Source organism: Orcinus orca, chromosome 2 (assembly GCF_937001465.1).
Source record: "Orcinus orca chromosome 2, mOrcOrc1.1, whole genome shotgun sequence".
Classification (NCBI taxonomy): Eukaryota; Metazoa; Chordata; class Mammalia; order Artiodactyla; family Delphinidae; genus Orcinus; species Orcinus orca.
The window spans coordinates 177,069,500-177,091,590 of NC_064560.1; the positions used below are offsets into that span (position 1 = coordinate 177,069,500).

General features: G+C 44.6%; 1 protein-coding gene across 8 annotated transcripts in view; it reads left to right on the top strand.

The window, feature by feature from the left end:
* The window catches only part of NRXN3 (neurexin 3), a 1,701,263-nt gene that overhangs the window by 102,896 nt on the left and 1,576,276 nt on the right, over positions 1 to 22,091 (top strand). For all 8 annotated transcript variants that reach the window (XR_004479740.2, XM_033415363.2, XM_033415434.2 and 5 more), the window contains exons 3-4: positions 437 to 454; positions 18,399 to 18,428. Coding sequence is in view for 7 of the 8 variants with exons in the window: in XM_033415363.2 (XP_033271254.1) it covers positions 437 to 454; positions 18,399 to 18,428 (48 nt within the window). In the remaining variant the exon portion in view is untranslated. The remainder of the gene's footprint in view (positions 1 to 436; positions 455 to 18,398; positions 18,429 to 22,091) is intronic.

The window sequence follows — 22,091 nt, forward strand, 5'->3', positions numbered from 1 at the left end:
TTTTCTCTCTGTGGGGAAACCTTGCTTGGCTTCATGTCCAGTGTTCTGTAACTGGAGGGGAGGATGATTTGCTTGGGTGTTGGATTGCAGAAATCAACCAGAATATTTTAACCAATATTCTTGCAGGATTCCAGTCTGCTTAGCACTTTGGAGCCCTATCTGATTCCAGGATGATGTCTTTCCGGACAGATGTGAAGCTCACCTCTCTTGCTACATGCACAGTGAAAAGGGAGCTTGGCCCCTCGGCTTGCATGGGTGGTTTTTGGGTGACAGTAGAACTAACTGCTCAGAATCTGAGCGTATGTGGAGTCTTGCATGAACTTGGTAGCCATGCAAGGACACAGTGTATTGTGTGTGTGTGCTGCTAACACTCTTCTTCCCTTTTCTCCCTCTTTCTCTCCTCTCCCTTTCCCTCCCTTTGAAAATGCTGCCACAGATGTCAGTCAAGGTCCAGGTGAGTCTTTGTGTTTGCACAGCTGCTGTGGAAATTTCCCCTCTGCCAGACTGCATGGTTTGCCTCTGAGGGAGACCTTTTCCTGGGGACTCTAAACAGAACAAGAATCTAAGTACATTGCATTTTCATTGATTTAGGTTTATAAGAAATGCCTTGAATTGAAGGATTTGAATTGGCTTTGAAGAACCATATTAAAATCAAAGGAATGTGGTTCCCATGCTTATACAATTACTTTCTTCTGATTAATATTTCTGGGTGAATAAAAGAAGTGGAAATTGTGCAATTTTTGAAACTATTTTTAAGAGATTTTCTTAGGATATGTATTCTCCAATTTAATAAGCATTTTTGCCTTGTCTTCATAAATCTGCTTATCTTCTATAGCTTCATGTGGTTGAAAGTTGAAGATATGATATACTTAGCATGGAAAATATGATGTGGGTAAAAGAAGGTTTCTTTCTTTATATTCTAAGAAATGACTTTACTTTTCCACAGTGGAATTAGCCATATTTTTTTTCTAATGCTTATAATAACTAATACATGTTCACTGTTAGAAAGAAAGAAAGAAAAGAAAAAGAAAGAGGAATGGTTTTTGTCAATAGACAAATAGATACTCATCCAGAGTCCTGACTGTAAGCAATGTGTGTGTATAGACACATATATGTGTACACACATACACATAGATGCATATGAGAGGAATAACCATTTATAGATAAGAAGTGTCAGGTGATATAGAATGGTTGGAAACCATTCTAAACTGTCTAGAACTTTGGGTTAAGAGTAACCCTACCAAATAAGAAGGGGGTATCATATTTCTAAGGTATTTTCACATATATTTTCTTATTTAGTCTTTTAACATTTAATTCTTACAGCATCAATACAGGATAGGTATTTTTAAGTACATTTTGTTTATTTAAACTTTTTATATTATATTGGAGTATAGCCAATTGACAATGTTGTGATAGTTTCCGGTACACAGCAAAGGGACTCAGCCATAAATATACATGTATCCATTCTCCCCCAGACTCCCCTCCCATCCAGGCTGCCACACAGCATTGAGCAGAGTTCCCTGTGCTATACAGTAGGTCCTTGTTGGTTATCCTTTTTAAATGTAGCAGTGTGTACATGTCGATGTTATATACATTTTAATGTGAAGGAAATTTAGGGCCTGACAGATTAAGCAGTTTGTGCAAGGTCATAGGGCTTGTCAGCTCATTGGAATTTGAACTTGGGGCTTTCAGACTCCAAAGCCCATGCATACTGCATTGGAACATGCTGGGTCCCATCCCAGAATTTCTTCACTTGAAGATCTCGTATTTCCTAATAAGACTATTGTTTATTTTTGCGCAGAGGTAATGTGACTTTTTCTTTATTAGTAGCACCCCTTCCAAATGAATTTATCCTTTATCGCTTTTTAATATGTAAAAGAATCAGCCAGACTTAAGTAGGGTTTCTGATCATTGATCTATATGGAATATTACACAACACAAAAGGCTAATACTGTTATCCCTACCAAATACACAGGGTTTCCCTGTCTCTGTTTCTTCTGCCTACCCCGCACCTTTGAAAATAACTGGTGTTTGAACCAAAGCACAGGACAGCATTTTCTAGGAAGATATCATTAAATTTATTCTATTTAATAATATTTTAGTTCAGTCACTCACTCAGCAAATATTTATTTATCGAGAACCTACAATGTACCAGGCACTGTTCTAGGTACTAGGGGTAAAACAGTGAACAAAACAGAAGACCATCCCTGTCCTCACGGATCTTTTATTATAGACAGGGGAAGACAAGGCACTAAAAAAATGTATGTATCTATATATATATCTATATATAGATAAATATACACACATATATACAAACATATATACATCTTATATATGTATGTATATAATAACATGTCTGTTGTATCAGGTGGTGGGTAATAAGTGCTGTGGAGAAAAGTGAAGCAGGTAAAAATGAAGTTGCTAATTTAAAGAGGGTGGTCCAGGAAGGTCTCTCTGCTAAGCTGATGTTTTCTAGGATACTTCAAGTGAGGGACTAAGCCCAACATCAAAAATTTTGTTTGTAAAAGTGCCACTTGGCTCAACCTCTTCTCTTCCTGGTTCACGGCAGAGATGACCCAGGGTCTCCACTTAGACTTGTGCGTATTTTGTCCTGCGTAGCGGCTGCCAGCTCAGGGAACGCATGGAGGCCAAAATCCAATCTGTGCTTTGCCACGCCTGCACCCAGGGGCAGGCCTCTAACCTGGGGGCACCTTTTCCTCATTCTCACAAAGGTGCCCTACTGGTCCTGGTGGGGTGAAACGCTAAGGACCCATAGGCTCCCCTCCATCTCTTCAAAGGGATGGAGGTCAGTGGGGTGACCCTACCTTAGAAATAGCCACTATCACTAGCACAACACTGCACTATCTCAGTTTCATGGCCATTATCTCATTTTGTTCTCTTCATAATCCTCTGAGGTACATTGCCTGAGCCCCAGTTTTCTGTTGAGGAAGTTGAGGTCAGGAGGTTAAGTGCTGTGCTGAGGTCACCCAGCAGCTGAGTAGCAGGACCAAGTGGGGATTCCAGCCTGATTCTGAACCTTGCACTCTCCATTCTGCCCTTGAGGTGTCAAGAGCTGATTGCCAATCTTGTCACCCCGTTGACCGTTGCTTTTTTTGTGTGGGTTCTGAGGCTGAAGCAAATCACAGGTCCAGAAACTTCGCTTGTGGCCCCCGCCGTAGCAGGAGGCAGCCTGAGCTGCCCGGCTCTGGCTGAGGTCAGCGGGCGGCCTCCCGTTCTCCGAGCCCCTGGCCGGGCAATCTGGAGCCAGCGGTGCTGTGGCTCCGAAACGGGAGGCCTTTAGTGGTTCTCTGATGGTTTTTTTCCTTCCGCTCAGGAAGACAAATTGGGGATTTTATGAGCTAATGTAACTATTTACCCAGGGGCCGCTGGAATACTATAAAGTGACGATTGATTAATTGATTAATTTTACATGTTGAGGAGATTGCTGAGAAGTAACCCTACTATAAAATGCAGTTGGAGACGGCGCCTGGCAGGCAACACCTTTCCCAAGGTCCAGGAGATGAGCTGGGGACTCAGAAAAAGTGTCCCGGTAGGAGAAAAGGGGCAAGCGGTATTTCGATGGACTTCTGTGTGGGAAAGTCCACAGCCCGTCCTCCTAGTCCTTGAGAAGGAGGTTCACGATAATAAAGTGGCAAGAGGGCTTCCCTGGTGGCGCAGTGGTTGAGAGTCCACCTGCCGATGCAGGGAACATTGGTTAGTGCCCCGGTCCGGGAAGATCCCACATGCCGCGGCGCGGCTGGGCCCATGAGCCATGGCCGCTGAGCCTGCGCGTCCGGAGCCTGTGCTCCGCAATGGGAGAGGCCGCAATAGTGAGAGGCCCGCGTACCGCAAAAAAAAAAAAAAAAAAAAAAAGGGGCAAGAGGCATTTGTGGCGTGCTGGCCTGAAGGAGGTGAGAGACCCTCGGCTCTGATGCCTCCCATGCGTTCCCTTAGCTTCACATCAGCCCCTCCAGGTAAGCGTTGTCATCCTCGCCCCAAAAGAGAGGTTCACGGTCGCCAGCTGCCAGCGCCAACCAGGATTGCAGATGGCTGTGCCTCCGAAGCCTGTGCCTGTCTCTTCAAAACCCTGGCATTGCCAAGGCAGAGCTGTGGGCCAGGGGTGCATCTTGTCTGTGTCTGCATTCCCAGCTCTGCACAGTGCATGGCACCGTAGTAGGACCTCAGAAGTACTTCTTGAGCTGAAAGTGTGGCCACAAGCACCAGGGGCAGTGTGGGTCTGTAGGGTCCCGAGACACGTTGGAGCTCAAAGGGTATCCTGTCTAAGGATTGTAACTCTTACTTTTCAGAGGAGGAAATGGAGGTCCAGGGAGGGGAGGGGCATCTCCAAGGCCATGTAACCCATTTGTGGCCCTGAAGGGATACCTTATCCCATGCTCCTGGCCATTAGGATCTGCCCTTGGGCTGCCTGTGGGGCAGGAGTGGGCAGTCCCAGCCCTGCCAAACTGTTTGCCCTCAGTCATCTCCCCACCCCCGATGTGTTCTAGAACTCTCTGCCAAAGGAGGTGAGGAAGAGGATGGGGTAGAGGAGGATCTCAGAGGCAGGGAACAGGGCTGGGGCCTGTGCTTGTGAGACCCCTCTCAACCCCTCCCCCAGAGACTCTCCCCCCAGCCGTGGGCTAGGGTGCTGTTTACGGTGCTCCAATAACAGCTTCTCTCCTCAGAAGGGATAATTTCTCAGGCTCTGCCTGCTGATTAGAGCTGGAATTTAAATGAAAAGCTGTGACCTTGTGGAAGTGCCCTAGTTATTCAGAGACCTGATGAGGAAGTAGGCCTCTTGCTTCGGTCCACCGGAACCCTGGCAGGCGTGGGAGGAGGGGCTCCTGTCTGCCGGGGCCCAGAGGGGGCCTTGGTCCACGGTTGCTAGAAGCAGCTGACAGCCTTTGCTCGAGCCTCCCTCTGCCTGCTCTTGATCTCTGCCCCTTGTCTTCCTCCTCCAGTTTAAGTCATCTCAGTGCTCTCCTTGGAGAGGGGACCTGCTGATCTGTCCTGAGCCCTGCTATGTCTCCAGGGAGTCCCTCGTCCAGCCTGAGGGACACCGTTCTTCACCCGAAGCCAGGAGGCAGTGCCTGACACGCTGCCTTGTGTTTATGGACACGGAGGCTTTGCTCTCGAAGCTTGCTGCTGGGAGAGGGGATCCGACCCACAGAACTAGCAGCATCAGCCTCGCCCAGGAGCCCGTTAGAAAGGCAGGATCTCAGGCATCACCCCAGACCTGTGGAGTCAGAACCTGCAAAGACCAAGAGCCCCAGGGATCTGCCCGTTAAAGCTGGAGACACACTGACCTAAAACTCCCCGTCTCTTTGGGGCCCACAGGGCTGTGTTTACTGAAGAAGGTGCATTCCACCTTGCTAAAGCCCTGTTCCTCATCTCTTCTGCTGGGCACAGAGTGAAAAATCCACTTTCTGGGTTGATAGGAGCTAAGAGGAAGAATGAGATTAAGGAAAGGGAAGGGAATGAACGCTTAGCAACCACTTGGTCTGTGCAGGTCTCTGTTCAGGCACTTCCTATATATGTGAGGCAAGGTAGCTGCCAGCTTTCACAAGGCCTTCAAGCTGAGGTTGATTTTTCACTTTTTAAATAGTTGAAAGCAATCAAAAGAAGAAGAATGAGTGATGCAGAAATTTTATGAAATTCAGATTTCAGTGTTCACAAAGTTTTATTGGAACACAGGCACGCTTGTTCATTTCTGTATCATTTATGGCTGCTTTGCAAAGGCAGCTTGGAGCAGCTGCAACACAGACACTATGGCCTGCAAAGCCTAAAAGATTTATCATCTGGCCCTTTACAGAAAAAGTGTGCCACCTCTGGGTTAGAGCACAGGCTCGGAGCCAGATGCCTGGGTTGACATCCTGCCTCTATCTCAGCACAGTATGGCCTGTTCAACTTACTTTTCCTTTGTGGGCCCTACTTACCTCCTCTGTAAAATGGGGACAATAAGTACCTACTCCATGGGGCTATTGTGAAGATTAAATGAGCTCATGCATGTCAAGTCTTTAGAACAGTGCCTGGCACATAGTAGGCAATGTATACATTAGCTATTATTTTAAGTTATCTTGCTTGATCCTTTCCACATGTGTTTCTGTTTTACAGATGAAGATACTTAGGCTCAGAGAGGTCTAAAAACAAAAGAAAACATTCTTTTCCTGTGTCTTGGTCCCCCTAACTGTTCAGAGGATGCTCCCTCTGCTGAGCTGTAGACACCTCTAAACACACCTGCTGTTTTCTCCTTGTCACACACTCTCCCATCCTTCCTGATCTTTATGCATTCAGTAAAGAGGTCCCTCAGACTTAGATCCTGGCCACCATTGCTCTCAAGTGAGGCCAAGAAATCCCAGTAAGAGGGCGGAAAGGGGACTGATATTTGTAAAGAATCCACCATGTGCCAGGCCCCTACCACTTCACAGATGAAGAAACTTGGTCTCCAAAACATCACATCCTTTGCCCAAGGCCAGAAGCAACTGTGGTAGGTATCGAGATTTAAATGCATCCCGGGGTCTCTGCTTTGTCATTCTGCCTCCCTTTGGCTCTGTTGCTTTCCCCAGGAGCTATGTGGCCTCGGGTAAGTCATTAACCTTTCTGGGTATCAGGCTTCTTTAAATCAGATGACCTCTCAGGCTTCTTCCATTCTGAGGATCTATGATTAGGCCATCTAACTGAGCTCTCTTGGGGAGGAGGATTCAGGAAAACGCCTTCTCCTCCATTACCAGAGACAGACAGCTCCTAACTCCAGTGCTACCCGTTTTATTTTTGTCTTTTCTTTCCTATTCTTTTGGGCAATAGTCCCACTGGCTTTTCTCTGTTATTTATTAGGAGAAACATTTATTGAGCTTGTATTTTGAGCCAGGCACTGAAATACTATGTTTTTACGTGCATCAGTTAATTCTTTTGACACGCCCAGGAGGTGCATTCGGTTTTTAAACCCATTTCACCGTGAACAAACTGACACTCAGGGATGTTAACTCATCAGTCCCACCCAGTAAAAAGTGGTGGAGCAGGATGCAGACCCTGGTATGTCTGGCCCTGGAGATGTCTCCTATGGAGTTCCAGCTAGAGTGTTCACCCCACAAAGGTACACTACTCCTGTACGTGGATGGTGTCAGCCTAGAACAGTGCCAGTACATCACAGGCACAGAGTAAACCCTTGCTCAGTGAATGAATAGCGCTCAAGGCTCAGTTCTTAGCTTTACCCCACACCCCTTTAAAAGACAGGCTGCTTTTTTGTTGGGGTTCACCCTGAGACAGAAGGTAATTGAACCAGTGTTTATTCAGTGCCCATCTTGGGCTCAGCTCAGTGGGGAATGCGGGCTGTAGGGAAATCCACCACTGCTGCGCGTAATTGGATTGGAAAGGGGCCCTTGGCTGGGCTAACAGTGCTCAGCTCCCAGCCAATTGCCCGGCTGGGGCCTGGGAAGAGCCCCTTGGCTCCTGTAGCTGTTCCCGATGAGTAGGTGTGAGTAAGGAGCTGCTTGCCAGCGTGCCTCCAGCTTCGGCTATAACTCAAAGAAGCAGATCACTAGGCCCTGGTACCTTTTTCTAGAGCCTTTTAAAATCGCCTCCTTTACTGTCTTGGCAAGGCAGACTCACCGGGGTGCTGCTGATGGTCCCAGTTTGTTTCTCAGTTCTGGAGGGCAAGGTCAGGGTTAGAGCTGGAAAAACCATTAAAGTGATCCTGTCGTCTCAATGGGATAGTACTGCCCCTACCCCTGACCCTGCCAAACGTGTAGGATGGGTATTTGTTGCTCCAATAATGAGGGGGCATTGGTGGCATTTAGGAGGAAGGGACAACGAATGCTAAATGTGCTGCAGTGTATGGGGAAGTTTCATTCAAAGATTGTGCTGTTCAAGATGCCGTTGGTGAGACCAAAGAGAAACTATTCTAGATTAATTCCTTCTTTGTACAGGAGAGAAAACAGGCCATAGCGCTTCCCTGTAATTCAGCTGAGTCACACAGCCTATTTATGGCAGCACTGGAGACCCTCCCATCCCGAAGACCTGCCTAGGAAGGTCTGGAAAGCTCCTGGGCTAAGCTAGTCAGTTTGTGGGGCTGGGCCTCAGGAGGGGTGGGCCGATGGAATACAGCTGATTGTTGAGGACAGTGGGTGCCCTTATGGGGCCACTTAGCTGACTGTGCCTCCCCATGGAGGGAGGCATCTGAGGACGCCTGGGTAGGCGGTCTGCCGGTGCTGCCAGCTTACTGGAGAAGTGATGTTGGCAAGAGATGAGAGGGGGGGTTGGAGGAGAGAGGGCTTAGATATGCCGGTCTCCTGAATAACAACAGCAGTGACTACAAGCTTTTGAGCCCTTCCTACGTGCCGTGAACTCTGCTTAGTGGTATCCATATGTGGTTGCATGTGATGGTCACAGTGATCCTGAGAAGATATCTTACAAGTGAGATGCCGTTGTTTTACAGGAAAAAGGCACGGAATAGTTAACATGCTCAGAATCCCAGTTAGCGAGAGGTAGAGCTGAGATTTGAATCCAGGTTTTGGATTATTTAGAGCAGCAGTTTGCAAATTCTGGTGAGCATGAAAATCACCTGGAGAGTTAATGAATGCGATCCAGGCTCATTGAAGTAAGACGTTTCCCCCAGGTGCTCTGATATGACCAAAGTTTGAAAACCAGTGTTTTAAAGGAAAGTGAAGGGACTTACAAACTTCAGCATTAACTGCTGTTTTATACCCTCCATAAATTAAGGGAAGCAGGGAGGTGGGGATGAGGAGATGGAAGGGAGGATGGGATGAATGATCCCCCCTTTGTCTGAGCTCCATGGCACCTTAGGTCACGGGGCTAGTAAAGCCCTCATCATAATACACTCTGCTATAACCAGCTGTGTATTGTCCCCCACATGCCCACATCAGCCACTGTGGGCTCTTGAAGGACAGGGAGTCCCTTATTCTTGGGAACAGAGACTTATCCATGCCTGCATCCCCACTGCTTGCCATCTCGTATGTGTTCATAAACTTTGTTGCTAGAATCAGCATTTCAGAGATGGAAAGGAGCCAGATGGTTGTCAAGGTTCTTTGTGCACCTAATTTTTGAATCTCTTCTGTAAGAGTTTATTCAAACTTGGCTTGAACCACCTCAGTGATGAGTAACTCATTGCTCCTTTAGCCATTCTGTTCCATTCTAACAGCACTGAGTGTTCACAAGCTCTCCTTTATTCTGAGTCACTATAGCTTTCACCACCTGTATTGCTTCCAGCCCTTGGAGACACACAAAATAGATCTAATTACACTTCCAGTGTTTGAAGACAGGGCTTTTGTCTTTAAGGATTTTCTTTTCTAAAGGCTAAAACATCTCCAGTTTCTTTGGGCATTCTTATACAAGGAGGGTTTTCAGCTCTTTCATCCAGGTCATAGTTCTCTGAAAAAATAACATTGTCTTGCTTCCTTTCCAAAGAAGGATGCCCACACCACATACAGTGTTACAGACATGCTGCAACCGATTCATTATAGAGTGGTAGCATTGCTCCCTTTTTCTAGACTCCCTACATCTATTAATGGCAGCATCAAACACCTTACTTTTTAAAAAATGACTATAGTATTAAATTGAACTTAAAGTCACTGAAAACTTTTAAGATTTTGTGTGCACTGCTCCTAAGCCATTTCTCTCCCCTTCCTGCACTTGTGCAATTGGTTTATTTGACTTAGACTTGGGGCCATTCTTTGATTTTGTCAAATTCATCCCTGGATTTTTAAAATCCAGGACACCATGGTCTATTTGGATACAGTTAATTCATCTAGCACATCTGCCCATCCTTCCAGCTTCATGTCATTCATGAACAAAGAGCTATTTTAGAGAAGTTCATGACATTTGGAGAGCAAGGACTTCCTCTTCTTTGGGAAGAGTCTCTTCTAGAAGCCATAATTGCTGATGCTTTAACCCTTAGAGTGACAAGCACGACTGCCTTCATCTCTCTTCCTTCCATGGTATTCATGAAAAAAGAAGCCACACCCACCCCTCCAGAGAGGTGGAATAGATTGGGAAGGTGCTGCAGACATTCTTTCCTCTTCCCTGTGGCTATGCCATACAGACACTGTTGGTGATTCATGGGCGCCATTGAGGAAATACTTTCTGTTCAGTCCAGGTCACCATGCTGTAAGAACAAAGTCGGTCTAGAGGCAAATAGTGAGTGCGCTAGCACAGTTACATCCAACAAAGGGCTTAGTGGTGAGAATGGAATGTAGTGGCATCATGGAAGGACCAACCCAGAGGCACCTGCCTTGGAGAAATAGCAACAGGCTCTCCTCTGGAAACTATCACCATCATCAGTCCAACTCTTCACTTCATCCCCAGTATTGTTCAAGGCTTGTGGAAAAGCCAAAATCATACAAGTAAACGGTTGATCTTCTGTTCGTGTCAGTTCATGATTGCTGTTGGGTGGTTTGTTGATGCCTCGTTTCGTGCCTCAGCCTTTTTGATTATGGGTGGTGTTCTCAGGGTATCAGTTTGAACCATTTTAATTGTCATTTTTGTAGGTCAAAACCAGTCAAATAGTTTCATAGGGTTCAACCCAGTAAGTAGTTGCTTGGCCTCTTCAGAAATCATCTTGGTTCACAGAAACCCTATGTCTTAGAGTTGGAATGGATTCTTGGTGGTTATCTTCTAAAACCCCACTTTGACTCTTCTGTGGCATTCTGGCAAGTGAAATATCCCCTATTATTCCACCCTCATCTTGCAGAATGCACTTGGTCCTTTATCTTGCATGCGCAACTTTTAAAATGTTTGAAGGTAGCTCTCATGTCCTTACCTAGCTCTCTCCCGTTTGGGCTGTGCGTAGCAGTTCCTTCAGCCATTCTGCATGTGACATGCTTTTGGACCTCTTAGCATCTGATTCTTCTCCTTTGGATATGTCTACCTCATTAATGCCCCTCCTAATATATGGCACTGTTCTCTGAACCAGAACCCTAGGTTTTGTGGTCAGTGATAAGAAGAGGTGGGACTTTTGACTTCTTTTTATTTGTGACCTCTGGGGGTTGGTGGGGGTAGTGGGAGGTTGTGCTTAAGTGCCACAATTTATATTTGCCCCTTAAAATTAAATTTTGCTTTTGCCTGCTCACATCTTTTGGGCCCTAATTCCGATGACTAAAGAGTTAGCTGTTCCTTTCAGCTTTAGTTCATTACAACACCCAGACAGCATGTCATGAATGTTCTCACCAAGTCATTTATCAAAATGCTGATCAGCTCTAGGCTCTGCTGTAAGCCACTGGAGAACCCCAGACAGGACGAGGAAACTGAAGTCCATGCTGAAGCTCGTGATGAAGGTCAGGAAATTGCCTGTGGAAGGGCTGGTCTGAGACACGACTGTGGAAGTAGGTGGAGCTTTCCTTCAGGCCCCACCCCTTAAGCATCCTTCTCCCCAGTCCCAGCCTGTCCCCTGTGTCCTCCCCTGCCCATGGTGGCAGACTTCCTCAACCTGTGACTGCGTGTCTCCATCCTTCCTTCTCACGTGTCCCTGTGCCACTCCTGTCTTTGGAGAAAGATCTTAAGCTTGGCTTCCTGATGATCTCGCACACAGGGCAGTGCAATGACTGAGGAGCCTGAGAGCAGCTTGTGTTCAGATTTGCATTTTAATGAGGGAAGTTGCTTAATAACCCCAAGAAATGACCCAGGAAAGGAAAAGCTTCATATTTTAGTAGAATCTGGGGATGGAGATTGAGGAGAGGGAGATGGTGGCCATTTATGTAAAGGGTTTCCCCAGGGCACCTTAAATCATGCTACACCAGAATCATAAATGAAGTTGAATTAATGTCCAGACACTATTTTCTGCTCCTGAATTCTCCAAGACATGTCTCCTCCCTTCTCCACCAGCACTGAATTAGACAGGGTAGCTAGTGTCATAGTTACCATCCAGCCTGCAGAATCCACCTGCTGGCTTAGAATCCACATTTCACCACTTACTAAGCAGGGGGATTTTGGCTCTAGGTCTTGGTTTCCTTACCTATAAAATCAACATTATAGCAATGACTTTCCCATAGAGCTGTATTTAATAGCATGACACATAGCCATGCCTTATATATAGCAGTCAACAGATATTAGCTACTGTTATAATTCTTTTTACTAAATTAACTGAATTTCCTCTCTTTTAAGCGCTTAAAATGCTAAGATGTGTATTTCTTCTTTCCCCTTCTCTTTTCCAAGTTCCCAATCACCCTGCAGACACGATGGTTACCTGTGGCTTCTCTTTCTGTCAGGCCCCACCCCCTACCATCTTCACCATCTCCTTACTTCCTCCAGAAACATAGGGTGAATGTCTCCATTACCTTCTGATTTTATGTAATTACTCTTTTTAAAAGTCCTTGTGGCTTCATAAAAATTCAACGTTGGCACTTGGCACTTATAGCAATTAGTGACATTTCATTTCTCTACTTCAGTATGGAAAAAGAGATGATATGTGTGGATTTTACAGGGGGGGAAAAGTTACCCTGAAAGTGAATGAGAGAAAAGTCTTGGCAGAGATAACTTGCCTTTCCCCACCCCCCCGAATCTCTCTCTCTCTTTTTTTTTTTCCATGAGTGACTTCCTTCTTACCCTGAAATACCTTCCCCAATTACCCAGCCAAAATGAAGGAAGGAAGGAAGGTTAAAAACTATCTGAGGGGGTGGGATATTATAGGTTTGAGGGGGACACAGTACTAGATTAAATGATGGAGGCCTTCAACTTCTGGCCTGGTTCCTGAACATTGCATCTTCCCTTTGCCTGTTTCAGTAAATGTTTTCTATTCTCTATATTAGTCATTTTCATGACAGGCTTCATGATGGCCACAGCCACTTACAAATGACTTTGCTTTCGTAGCCATTTCCATTCTCCTGAGCCGCAAAAGCAGCTATCTCCATAGGGATTTTCCCAAAAGGTATAACATAGTCTAGAGGGCCATACGTATATTTTGCATATAATCTACATATGATTTGCAGTCTGTTCTAAAGCAGTTTCAACTTTGCATGTCTTACCTACTGATGATCTTTTTCTCTTCTTGTTCTTGTATGTACCCTGAGAACCTGTGCACCACAGATAGATAGGCACAGGAAGGGTGGGACATAGCACTAGAAAGAGTGAAGAGAAGGGTAAAAAATCTCAGACATCTTCGTGGGATCCAGAATGGTCCCTGGATCCAGCTAGGGTAGCACTTTGACAGTGTGTGACATCTACATAGGAAACATTTCAGTTGCTTTCTAATTTCTATAATTATTTTTAAAAAGGCATTGTAGTTCCATAAGAATTCTGTATTGAAAATTCTCAATATCCTGACCATCAAAGGCTCTTCCGAGCTCACTTCCTGTTCACTACCCTCCATTAGGTGAACTTTTATGGAGCTGGCTTTTGAATCTTCATTGAAGATCTATTCAAATTCAGAGCTGATAGTGGGATTGTTTTGGAAAGATGTGGTCCCCTTTGCTTCCCTGAGCCCCCTGTTCCAGCCCATATCTTGTCTTTTAGCATCCCTGAACATCAGGTTCAGATTAAATGCCAAACTGCAAACCCAGCCAGGTGCTAGTCCCAAGGCTGGCTGTGTGGTCTGCGGGGCTACTGCTGACCCTCTGTTTCTGAAATTGACAAGAAGGGTGATCTTCATTCCCCTCCCCCCGCCCCGCTTTCCTCATCAACCACATACATAACACACAGCCAGCATAGATCGCTTTTCCTTCCTTGCTAATTATATCCTTCTCAGTTAAGATTTTTTTTTGAGCATTATTTTTCTGTATCTATATTGGAAAGCCATATAGTTCCTTTTTCTTTTTGAATGTAAAATTTTACTTTACTGTTGAATATGCATGTAAAAAAAAGAACCTCCAGGATATCTTAATATCCCCCATCCCTCCCAGGTTAAGACTCAGTGCTCTGGCCCCTTTTTCTTTGAGGATTCATTCACTTACATGGGCACAGACCCTCTCTTTCATGAAGTGGAGGTGATACACTTTCATATTTGTCCTGACTTTCTTGCAGACCTTAGTCCCATACTGTTAAATGCACCTTAGACATTTTGCTTGAGCGATTCTTCTGTTTCTTCAACTTATCATGCCTAAAACAGAACTCATTATCGCCCTCATTCCAAATCCATCTCCCAACTCCATCCCACCTTCCTATTTCTGACAATGCTTCACTCAGTCTCCCATCCGTTCTTCCCCTGAAGCATCTCATCGGTCACCCAAAGCCTGTTGCATCCTCTTTTCCCCTTTTCCTTCCTGCTGCCACGATACTAATTTAGGCCCTCTGCCTATGACAGATCTTTCTGCCTCTCTTTTCCCTCTACTCCATCCTGTCCACACCATTGCCAAAGCAATCTTCCTCAACATCATTTTCCCTGGGTTATTCTCCTGCCCACAAGCCCTCAATGTCTCCCATCAGCTGCAAGATCAAGTCCTTTTTCTTTAGCCTGGGAACTCAAGGCCTTCATACAACGGTTCCATACTTTGATTCTTAAGATCACCTTTCACTTCTTCCTCAGATGAACCGTTTGTATGTGTTCATTGTTATTCGTACAGCACGCATTACATACCTACCACGTGCCTGGCAGTGTCCTGGGTGTTCCAGAAAGTTGACGTGAAAGTCCTTAGAAATGCAATTGGTGGTCTTGGGAGGTAGTGGTGTTAACCTGGCACGTCCTCCGTCGCTCTTCATCCTAAACCGTCTTCCAAGGCATATTGTAAATCCCACTTTCCTCCAGAAACCTCTGCTGCACACCCAGGGCCCTCCTCACTGTCCTACCGTCCTTATTGTCTGAATTAATCATTTGACGCTTGCCAGTTACCCATCATTCATTCCTCATTCACTCACCAAATACATACGGAACACCTACCGTGTGTCAGGCACCATGCTTCCTGTTGCCTCACACATCGGTATATTTTTATAGCATAAACAAAAAAACAATAACCCTTATATAGTCCTTACCATGTACAGGCACTGCTTTACATATATTCATTTGTTTAATCCTCAAAACAACCTATGAATTTGGCATGATAATTATCCAAATTTTACAGATGGGAAGTCAAGGCATCGAGATGTTTAGCAACGTTCCTAGGGTCACAAACTAGAAAGTAACAAAGGTGGGATTCAAATCTGGCTCTGAAGTCCTTGATCTTAACCCCTACCCTTCACTGTCAGGTACCACTATATATGTATCATATGTATGTTTGTGTAAATATAAACACACACACACACCTTCCCAACTAGACTCTAAACTCTTCGAGGTTGACAACTATGTACCATACTTGTTTGCATCCCACCACCTTATGCAGCCTTTACATATAGTAGGTACTTGAATCATTTGTTTGCTTGATTCTTGTTTCTCCCATTCACTTTTGGGGGGACCTGAGGTCTTTTTGCAGCAAGTAGGAGGGTTTGGGGGTGGAAGGGGAGAGAAACAGAATTTCGGAATAGACCTAGACCCTCTGGAATTCCTGGTTTCCAGTTCTTAACTCTGCAAGCTTAGGGGGTAGGTTTGTATAAGAGAAGATACTAATGTCAAAGCTCATGAAAGTGCAAACATTCCCTCCTCAAAAAGCAGAATAAAACTCAAACCATATTACGTTTACACAGTTTCTCCCGTCTCTCATGTTATTTCCTGTTATACTTGTTTATGTCTGTTTTGCTTTGTTGCCTACAAAACCGAAGTTTTGACACCAGGATCTCAGATTTGCATTCCTGTCCTGATATTTCTCTTTAAGATTTTCTGTAAGTTGAAGAATATGTACATTTTATTTGAGTCACAATACTGCAACTACATATGTAGCTTAATAAACCCTGACAAGTACATATTTAAATTTTAAAACACAGGTGGTGGATATTTGCATTTTAAAAGGATTCTTCCTTTTACAGAAGTTTCCACTGCAGGGTTCCATTATATATCCAATTCCTCTTAGTGCATTTATCATACAATTTAATTTACCAAAATTGGATTTATATGTCACTCTAAAGGGGTAGCTCTCGAGTTCTAGTGAGCACAAGAATCACTAGTGCGACTTATTTAAAATTCAGATCTTTCCCCATCTCCTCCCCAAGATTCTAATTCATTAGGACTTGGGTGGGGCCCAGGCTCTTCACTGTTGTTAAGTATCCCCAGGCGGCTGATGCAGGTGGTCAGTGAAATGTGTTTTGGGAAACACAGCTTCAAAGAAACACAGGTAATACATAAATGGGCCCAACTGTAGGGGCTTCTCCAGGGCTTTGAACACCCTCTGAATACCAAGTGTCCCGTTTCCTCTTCATTTGGCAAATTTTTGTTTACTCTTCTGCCTCTCTTCTACTCACACCTCCCAGCTGCCAAACATCCTTAATGGCAGGTATAAAAATGTTTGTCCTTTCATTTAAAAAATGAAAGGACAGTTATCTCAATAAAGCCCCCAGCTTTATTGAGATAACTGACATAGAGCATTGTGTAAATTTGAAGTAGATAATGTGTTGATTAGATACACTCTTATGACACACCTTCATGTCATCACATAGTTACCATTTCCTTCTTACGGTGAAGACATTTAAGGTCTACTCTGAGCATTTACGTTTCAAGTACACAATATAGTACTGTTGGCCTTTTATTTTTAACCTCCGTTTTGCTCTTAGGGATCTCTTTGGATCTTCCTTATTCTCATTTCTTGATGCTGACAACCCTCCTGTGAATTCACGCACCTATTCTGTACCCGTTCCCCCGTCACCTACGCCACCGACCTGCCCCAGGCCCTCCCTCTTAGTGTGCTAGGTCCGGATGCTGAAGGCTATGGCTTGGTCCAGAAATACCAGGCATTTTATGAATAGTTACTTCTGCTGAGGTTTCTCTTAGTCAAATCTAGCGCCTTTGTTCTTTCTTCTTCTTATCCCCTCCAAATACCCCTGAAATACCAAAACTTAATTTTTTAAGTAAAACAAATTATGAGAATGACTTGCTTTGGCATGATTCCCTTCCTCCATGAGTATTAATATCCTAGGCCTTGAGAGATGAATGCCAGAAATGTACATTTAAAATACGATAATAGTTTAATGAAATTTGTTTAGAAAAAATGACTGACATTTATGGCACATGTATCTATGTATTTAATATATCATTGAGCTTTAAAAAGTCAGTTGCTTGACCCATATTTTGTCTTCGATTACTTCTCTAAATCTCTAGTTATCTCCAAAAACATTTACAGATTTCCATGCTTTAGAGATTTTTCTCCTTTATTAATCTCCTATATCCCTGAATTTTACTCTGTGTAAAGTTGAGGTCACTCTGGGGTGATCTCCAAGTAACTCTGGTAGTAATAAAAGCAACGGAAGAGCAAAGAGCCATCACGGTTGGCTACTGGTTGGAAATCTTTTCTTTTAATAGATGTATCAGGACTTATGCTTCCCTTGAAGTAATGAGCTCTTAAGAGCCCTGCGTGACTTCCACAAGAACATAGTGAGAGGTTCTGCTACTTGTTTATTGGGCCTCCGTGTACCTTCTTTAATCCATTCAGTGCTTGGCTAGGCCTCTGTAATCAAAGATGAGGGACTTTATAGGACAAGTTGGCGGTGGAGGAGGGACAGAGGTAAGGGGTGTGGTTGTCACTGGGTGAAGGCAAGGATCATATGGAGGTAGTTTCAGGTTGTCTAACTCTTGAACGCAGGAACTCATTTTTTTTTTAAATATTTATTTATCATTTATTTATTTATTTATTTAGGCTGTGCTGGGTATTAGTTGCCGTATACGGGATCTCTAGTTGCAGCATGTGGACTAATTAGTTGCAGCATGCGAACTCTTAGTTGTGGCATGCATGTGGGATCTAGTTCCCCGACCAGGGATTGAACCTGGGCCCCCCGCGTTGGGAGCGTGGAGCCTTACTCACTGGACCACCAGGGAAGTCCCGCGGGAACTCATTTTGTATGTTCAGTGTGGTCCAACTTTTGTAGAAGCGACTACTGTATCTAGGGGGAAAGAAAAGTTGGATGGTAATCTCTGGATGTGGGATTACAGCTGATTTTTTTTCTTTTCTGAATTTTCCAAAGTTTCTACAGTGACAGTGTATTATTATTAAAAACAATTTAAAAGAAAGAAAGAAACCTACTTTGCCCAGCGCCTGGAGTCTCTTTCCTAGGGGACCTAATCTTTCATAGATTTATCTCAGATCCTACCTGTTGCATAGAAACAATGGTGAAAGGAAAGTTCTCATGATGTGGCCGAGAGGTTCAGCAAACAAAAGACTGACCTTGAACTGGAGGGCCCGGGACGTTCTGCCCTGCATTTCAGTGCTCGTTGCATGCTCCTCAGTATGTGTGGATGCCCCTGCCACTCCTTCCACTCAAGAATTAAGAGAAGATTGTCTGGCATTTGGGATTCTAACTTTGTCTTCTTTCTTTTATCCTTCCCCTCCTCCCCACCCCCCCACCCCGACTCCTCTTCTCCCCTCTCTTCCTTCCTCAAGGCCTCTCCCACCTCATGATGAGTGAACAAGGTAGGTGCTCTGTGCTTGTGGTGCTGCAGCTGCCTGAATTGCTTGCCTTCGTGCCTCTGGCTGGTCGCTCAGAGCCTCATCATCCCTGGCAGGCCATTTGCTGCCTGTCTCTCCTACCATGGGCCAGGCTGGCAGCAGGGCCATCCTGCGGTGGGGGACACCTTTCCCAATGCATCGTGGTTTCCTGCCCCCATCACCCCCTTGGCTTCTCCATTATGCACCATCATTTGTCATCCTGGGCACTGGCTCTGCCGGGCTGCCTCCAAGAGAGAAGCATGAAACAAGCCATGACGGTGTCGATAATGGGGGTGAATGAAGCTAATTTCAGAGCAACAGAGCGGTTAACTTCTTCCCTAAGCCCCATGCTGGGGCCCCAGGTTGGGGGAGAGGAGCTGGGCTTCTCTGAATTTCACTCTGAGTAAAGGTTTGCTTATTGTCTTCCCCTCCATCCCACTGCCCATTGTAATGACTTTTAGCCCAAGAGCCCCGAATGGTCAAAGGGAACCCTTGGGGGTTTGACTGTTTTCAGTTTTGTATAAAAGCAAAAACCACTGAAAGAACATGCTAATGTCCTCATGGCAGGATTCTAACTCATTATACACCCTGAAGAAAACTGCATATAAAGATCTGTAAATTCAGCATCTGCAACCTAAAATATTCAATTATGCAGGAAATGAACTGTGCAGGAAATTCAGCTCAGCTAAGCACAGGGTGGGCTGTGAATGAAGCCTTTTTCTCCTAAATAAAAATTTTCCATATTATCAGCCTAAATCAGGATTCAAGAACTGAGCCTACTTAAAATTGTCTTTTTCTTCACCGTTCAATTGCTGCTATTGTGTTTCTTCTGCTCTTTGGAATGATTGCCAGATGGGTCTACCTGCCACGCCCTGACACCAAAAGACTGTACTTTAATTTCTCTTGTCTTTTTCAAAATACACATGGGATTCAGTGCCTTTTTTTGGAGGACCAAAGAAAAGGGAAAGGAGAGGTATTTCCACGTTCCGCTGAGTAGGGTGGGGCAGCACGGAAGGACACCCCCCCTCCGACACACACACCCATTTCCTTACACTGGATCCATCAGACAGTGTTGCCATAAAAGGGAGTATATGATCAGATCAAGGAACAACCCAGGTCTGAGGGAAGTTTGCTTATGGTGTCCAGGTAGCTGCGGAGGTGGGCAATTGAGGGCAACCTGACTTGATAAGGCAGGACAAGGAGGAAGCACACTTTACCTACAGAATTGTATCCTCCAGACCTGAGGCAAGATCCATGATGTGGACTCTGGACATTTCAATGAACACATGGTCTGGTATAGGAGCAGATGTCAAAGAACAGAGCTGGACGGAGGGGGTCAGGTGAGTTTTCCAGTGTTAGATGGTGCTCTGGAAGAGGTTGGGATGAAGTCTCTCTATTCTTGTAGGTGAGTGAGAGAAGTTATCCCCCTACAGCAGGTTACTATGAAGTGAATATGAGTAGGGGGTGCTCTTTATGTTGACTTAGTATCCAGGTAGTTTGAGAGAGTTATGCATATCTCCACAGAGTGGTAAGACCCAAGCTCTATGAATTGCTGGAATTTGGTGGCCCGACCTTGATAATAAGTTCCACCAGAAAAAGCAGGCCCTCAGAGTCCTGATGACAAGATGCCCTTCTACATTCTCTCATCTTATGCTCTCAGCTGCCCTTTTGGAGTTCTAGCTTTTACAATGGCTTGGAAGTCTGAGTGTATCATATGGGTGATGTCATAGCATAGAGTCTAGGTAGATGAGATAGGCTGGTGGGGACTTCTTTAATCTTGATTCGGTTTATTTCAGACCCACTGATGAGCACTCAACATTGAAGTGTACATGAGTAGAGAATTCAAACATACTATGTACACATGATCTGGGGGGTAAGTCAGGAATCTTCTAGAAAAACAGTCTTTAGGCAATGAAATAATGACAGACACGGATATTGTGAATCCCTCTTGAGAGAGGTTTTCAAAAAAGGATGCAGAATTCTTCTGGGTGGTCAGTGTCACTAAGATTTGAAGGTGCAATTTGCTGTTTAATTTGTTTCTAAGAAGGTCCTTTGACCCCATTCCTCCTCCTCTCATTCTTTTCCATTTCCCACCGTTTGCCCTTGTGATGATTACCTAAAAAGCCAATACTCCTTTCCTTTTCCTTATTCCTTCAACATGAAAGAAAGAGATTTCTGTCTGGTTCTTGCTGAATCTCCAGAATTTGTTTTTGATGCCCATAAATATGTGTGGAAATACTGACGTATGTTGTGTGTGTACCACCTATACATGTATGTCATACTCTTGATCCTCATGACTCATATTAATGTTGAGAAAATACAGGAGAACTTAGATTCTCTGAAACTTTCCCTAAACGATTTTACCTTGGTTAAGTGTGTGCAATTTCACATACATGTGGCTATGCAGTGCTTTTGCATGCAGATTTGGTCATGTTTCTAAGGATGGGACTGAGAAGAAACTAATGGGAAAAAGCTTAAACGTGAAGCTGATGGAAGCAGCCTTGCTGGTCACACTGTTTAAGCAAAACATTGTGCATTTGTTTTGTGCTGCCTTCTCAAGATTGTACTGCTGTTGCCATTACTATTGTGGGTTTTGTTATGTGTGTTACATTTCTTTGTGTGTCTGCAGTGTGCTGATGTTTTACTCTCCCTGCTCTCTCTCTCTCTCTTGCCGCCTCCATGGTGGACACCATGCTTCCTCTACATAACTGGACGTTCCTTTCTGTAGGTAGAAGTAAAGGTAGAGATCATTTTATTTTTATCATTATAACTATCAATCTGCCTTCTGAAATATTCATGTATACAAGGGGAATTGTTGATTCTGATGAATATAGTCCAGATTTTAACAGTGTTTTTAACAAAAACTCAAAGAAAATAAAAATAAAAAGCCAATGCTACCATTTTCCTTCAATGTACTTCATACTCGGTGGTTGGGGATCATTCTGAGTTGGCCTGCCTCCCTCGAAATCCAGGATGAGCCTTACCCATTATGGTGTGCTGTTTCTAGCAGGAATGGGGGGTTCTGAAAGTGGTTGTGCAGTGTTGGGAAGATATATTTTACTTAAATCAGGGTATTCTAAGATCCCCTCCAGTAAATGTACTGAAGGGACAGGAAAGATGTGAAATGAAGTGCCAATGTGTCATCACTTGGGAATAACTGGATTCAGGGAGGGAAGGATGATAGATGAGAAAGGGGAGAGGATTGGAGAATAGCTTGAAATTTTATTTAATGTGAAATTTGGGGGATATTTATTGCTCTTTTATCTTCTGTGTTACATATTCTGTATTTTGGGGAGTGGAAGTCTTCTGATTGGGGGTGATGAGCTGAGAATGGTGGGACTGGAGGTGTGGAAGAACATAGGAATGACAGTGCATTACATCATAAGGAAAAAGTGGAGAAAGAGACAACACTGGATTTTAACTTACCAAGTCCACCTTTTGCTGGGCAGCCTGGGAAAAGGAGAGGCGCTGAGCAGATGCGCTTGCTCTGATGTTCCGACATGCCTTTCAGTGCTTCACACCTTTGGGTACCACAGCTCACTCATCCATCCCTAATCAAAGCTGTCAGCGACCTGAGCCTGGAGGACCTGCCTCACCAGCTCAGATTGGATTAGCTGTTCAGGACTGAAGGGAGAGGTTAATTAATAA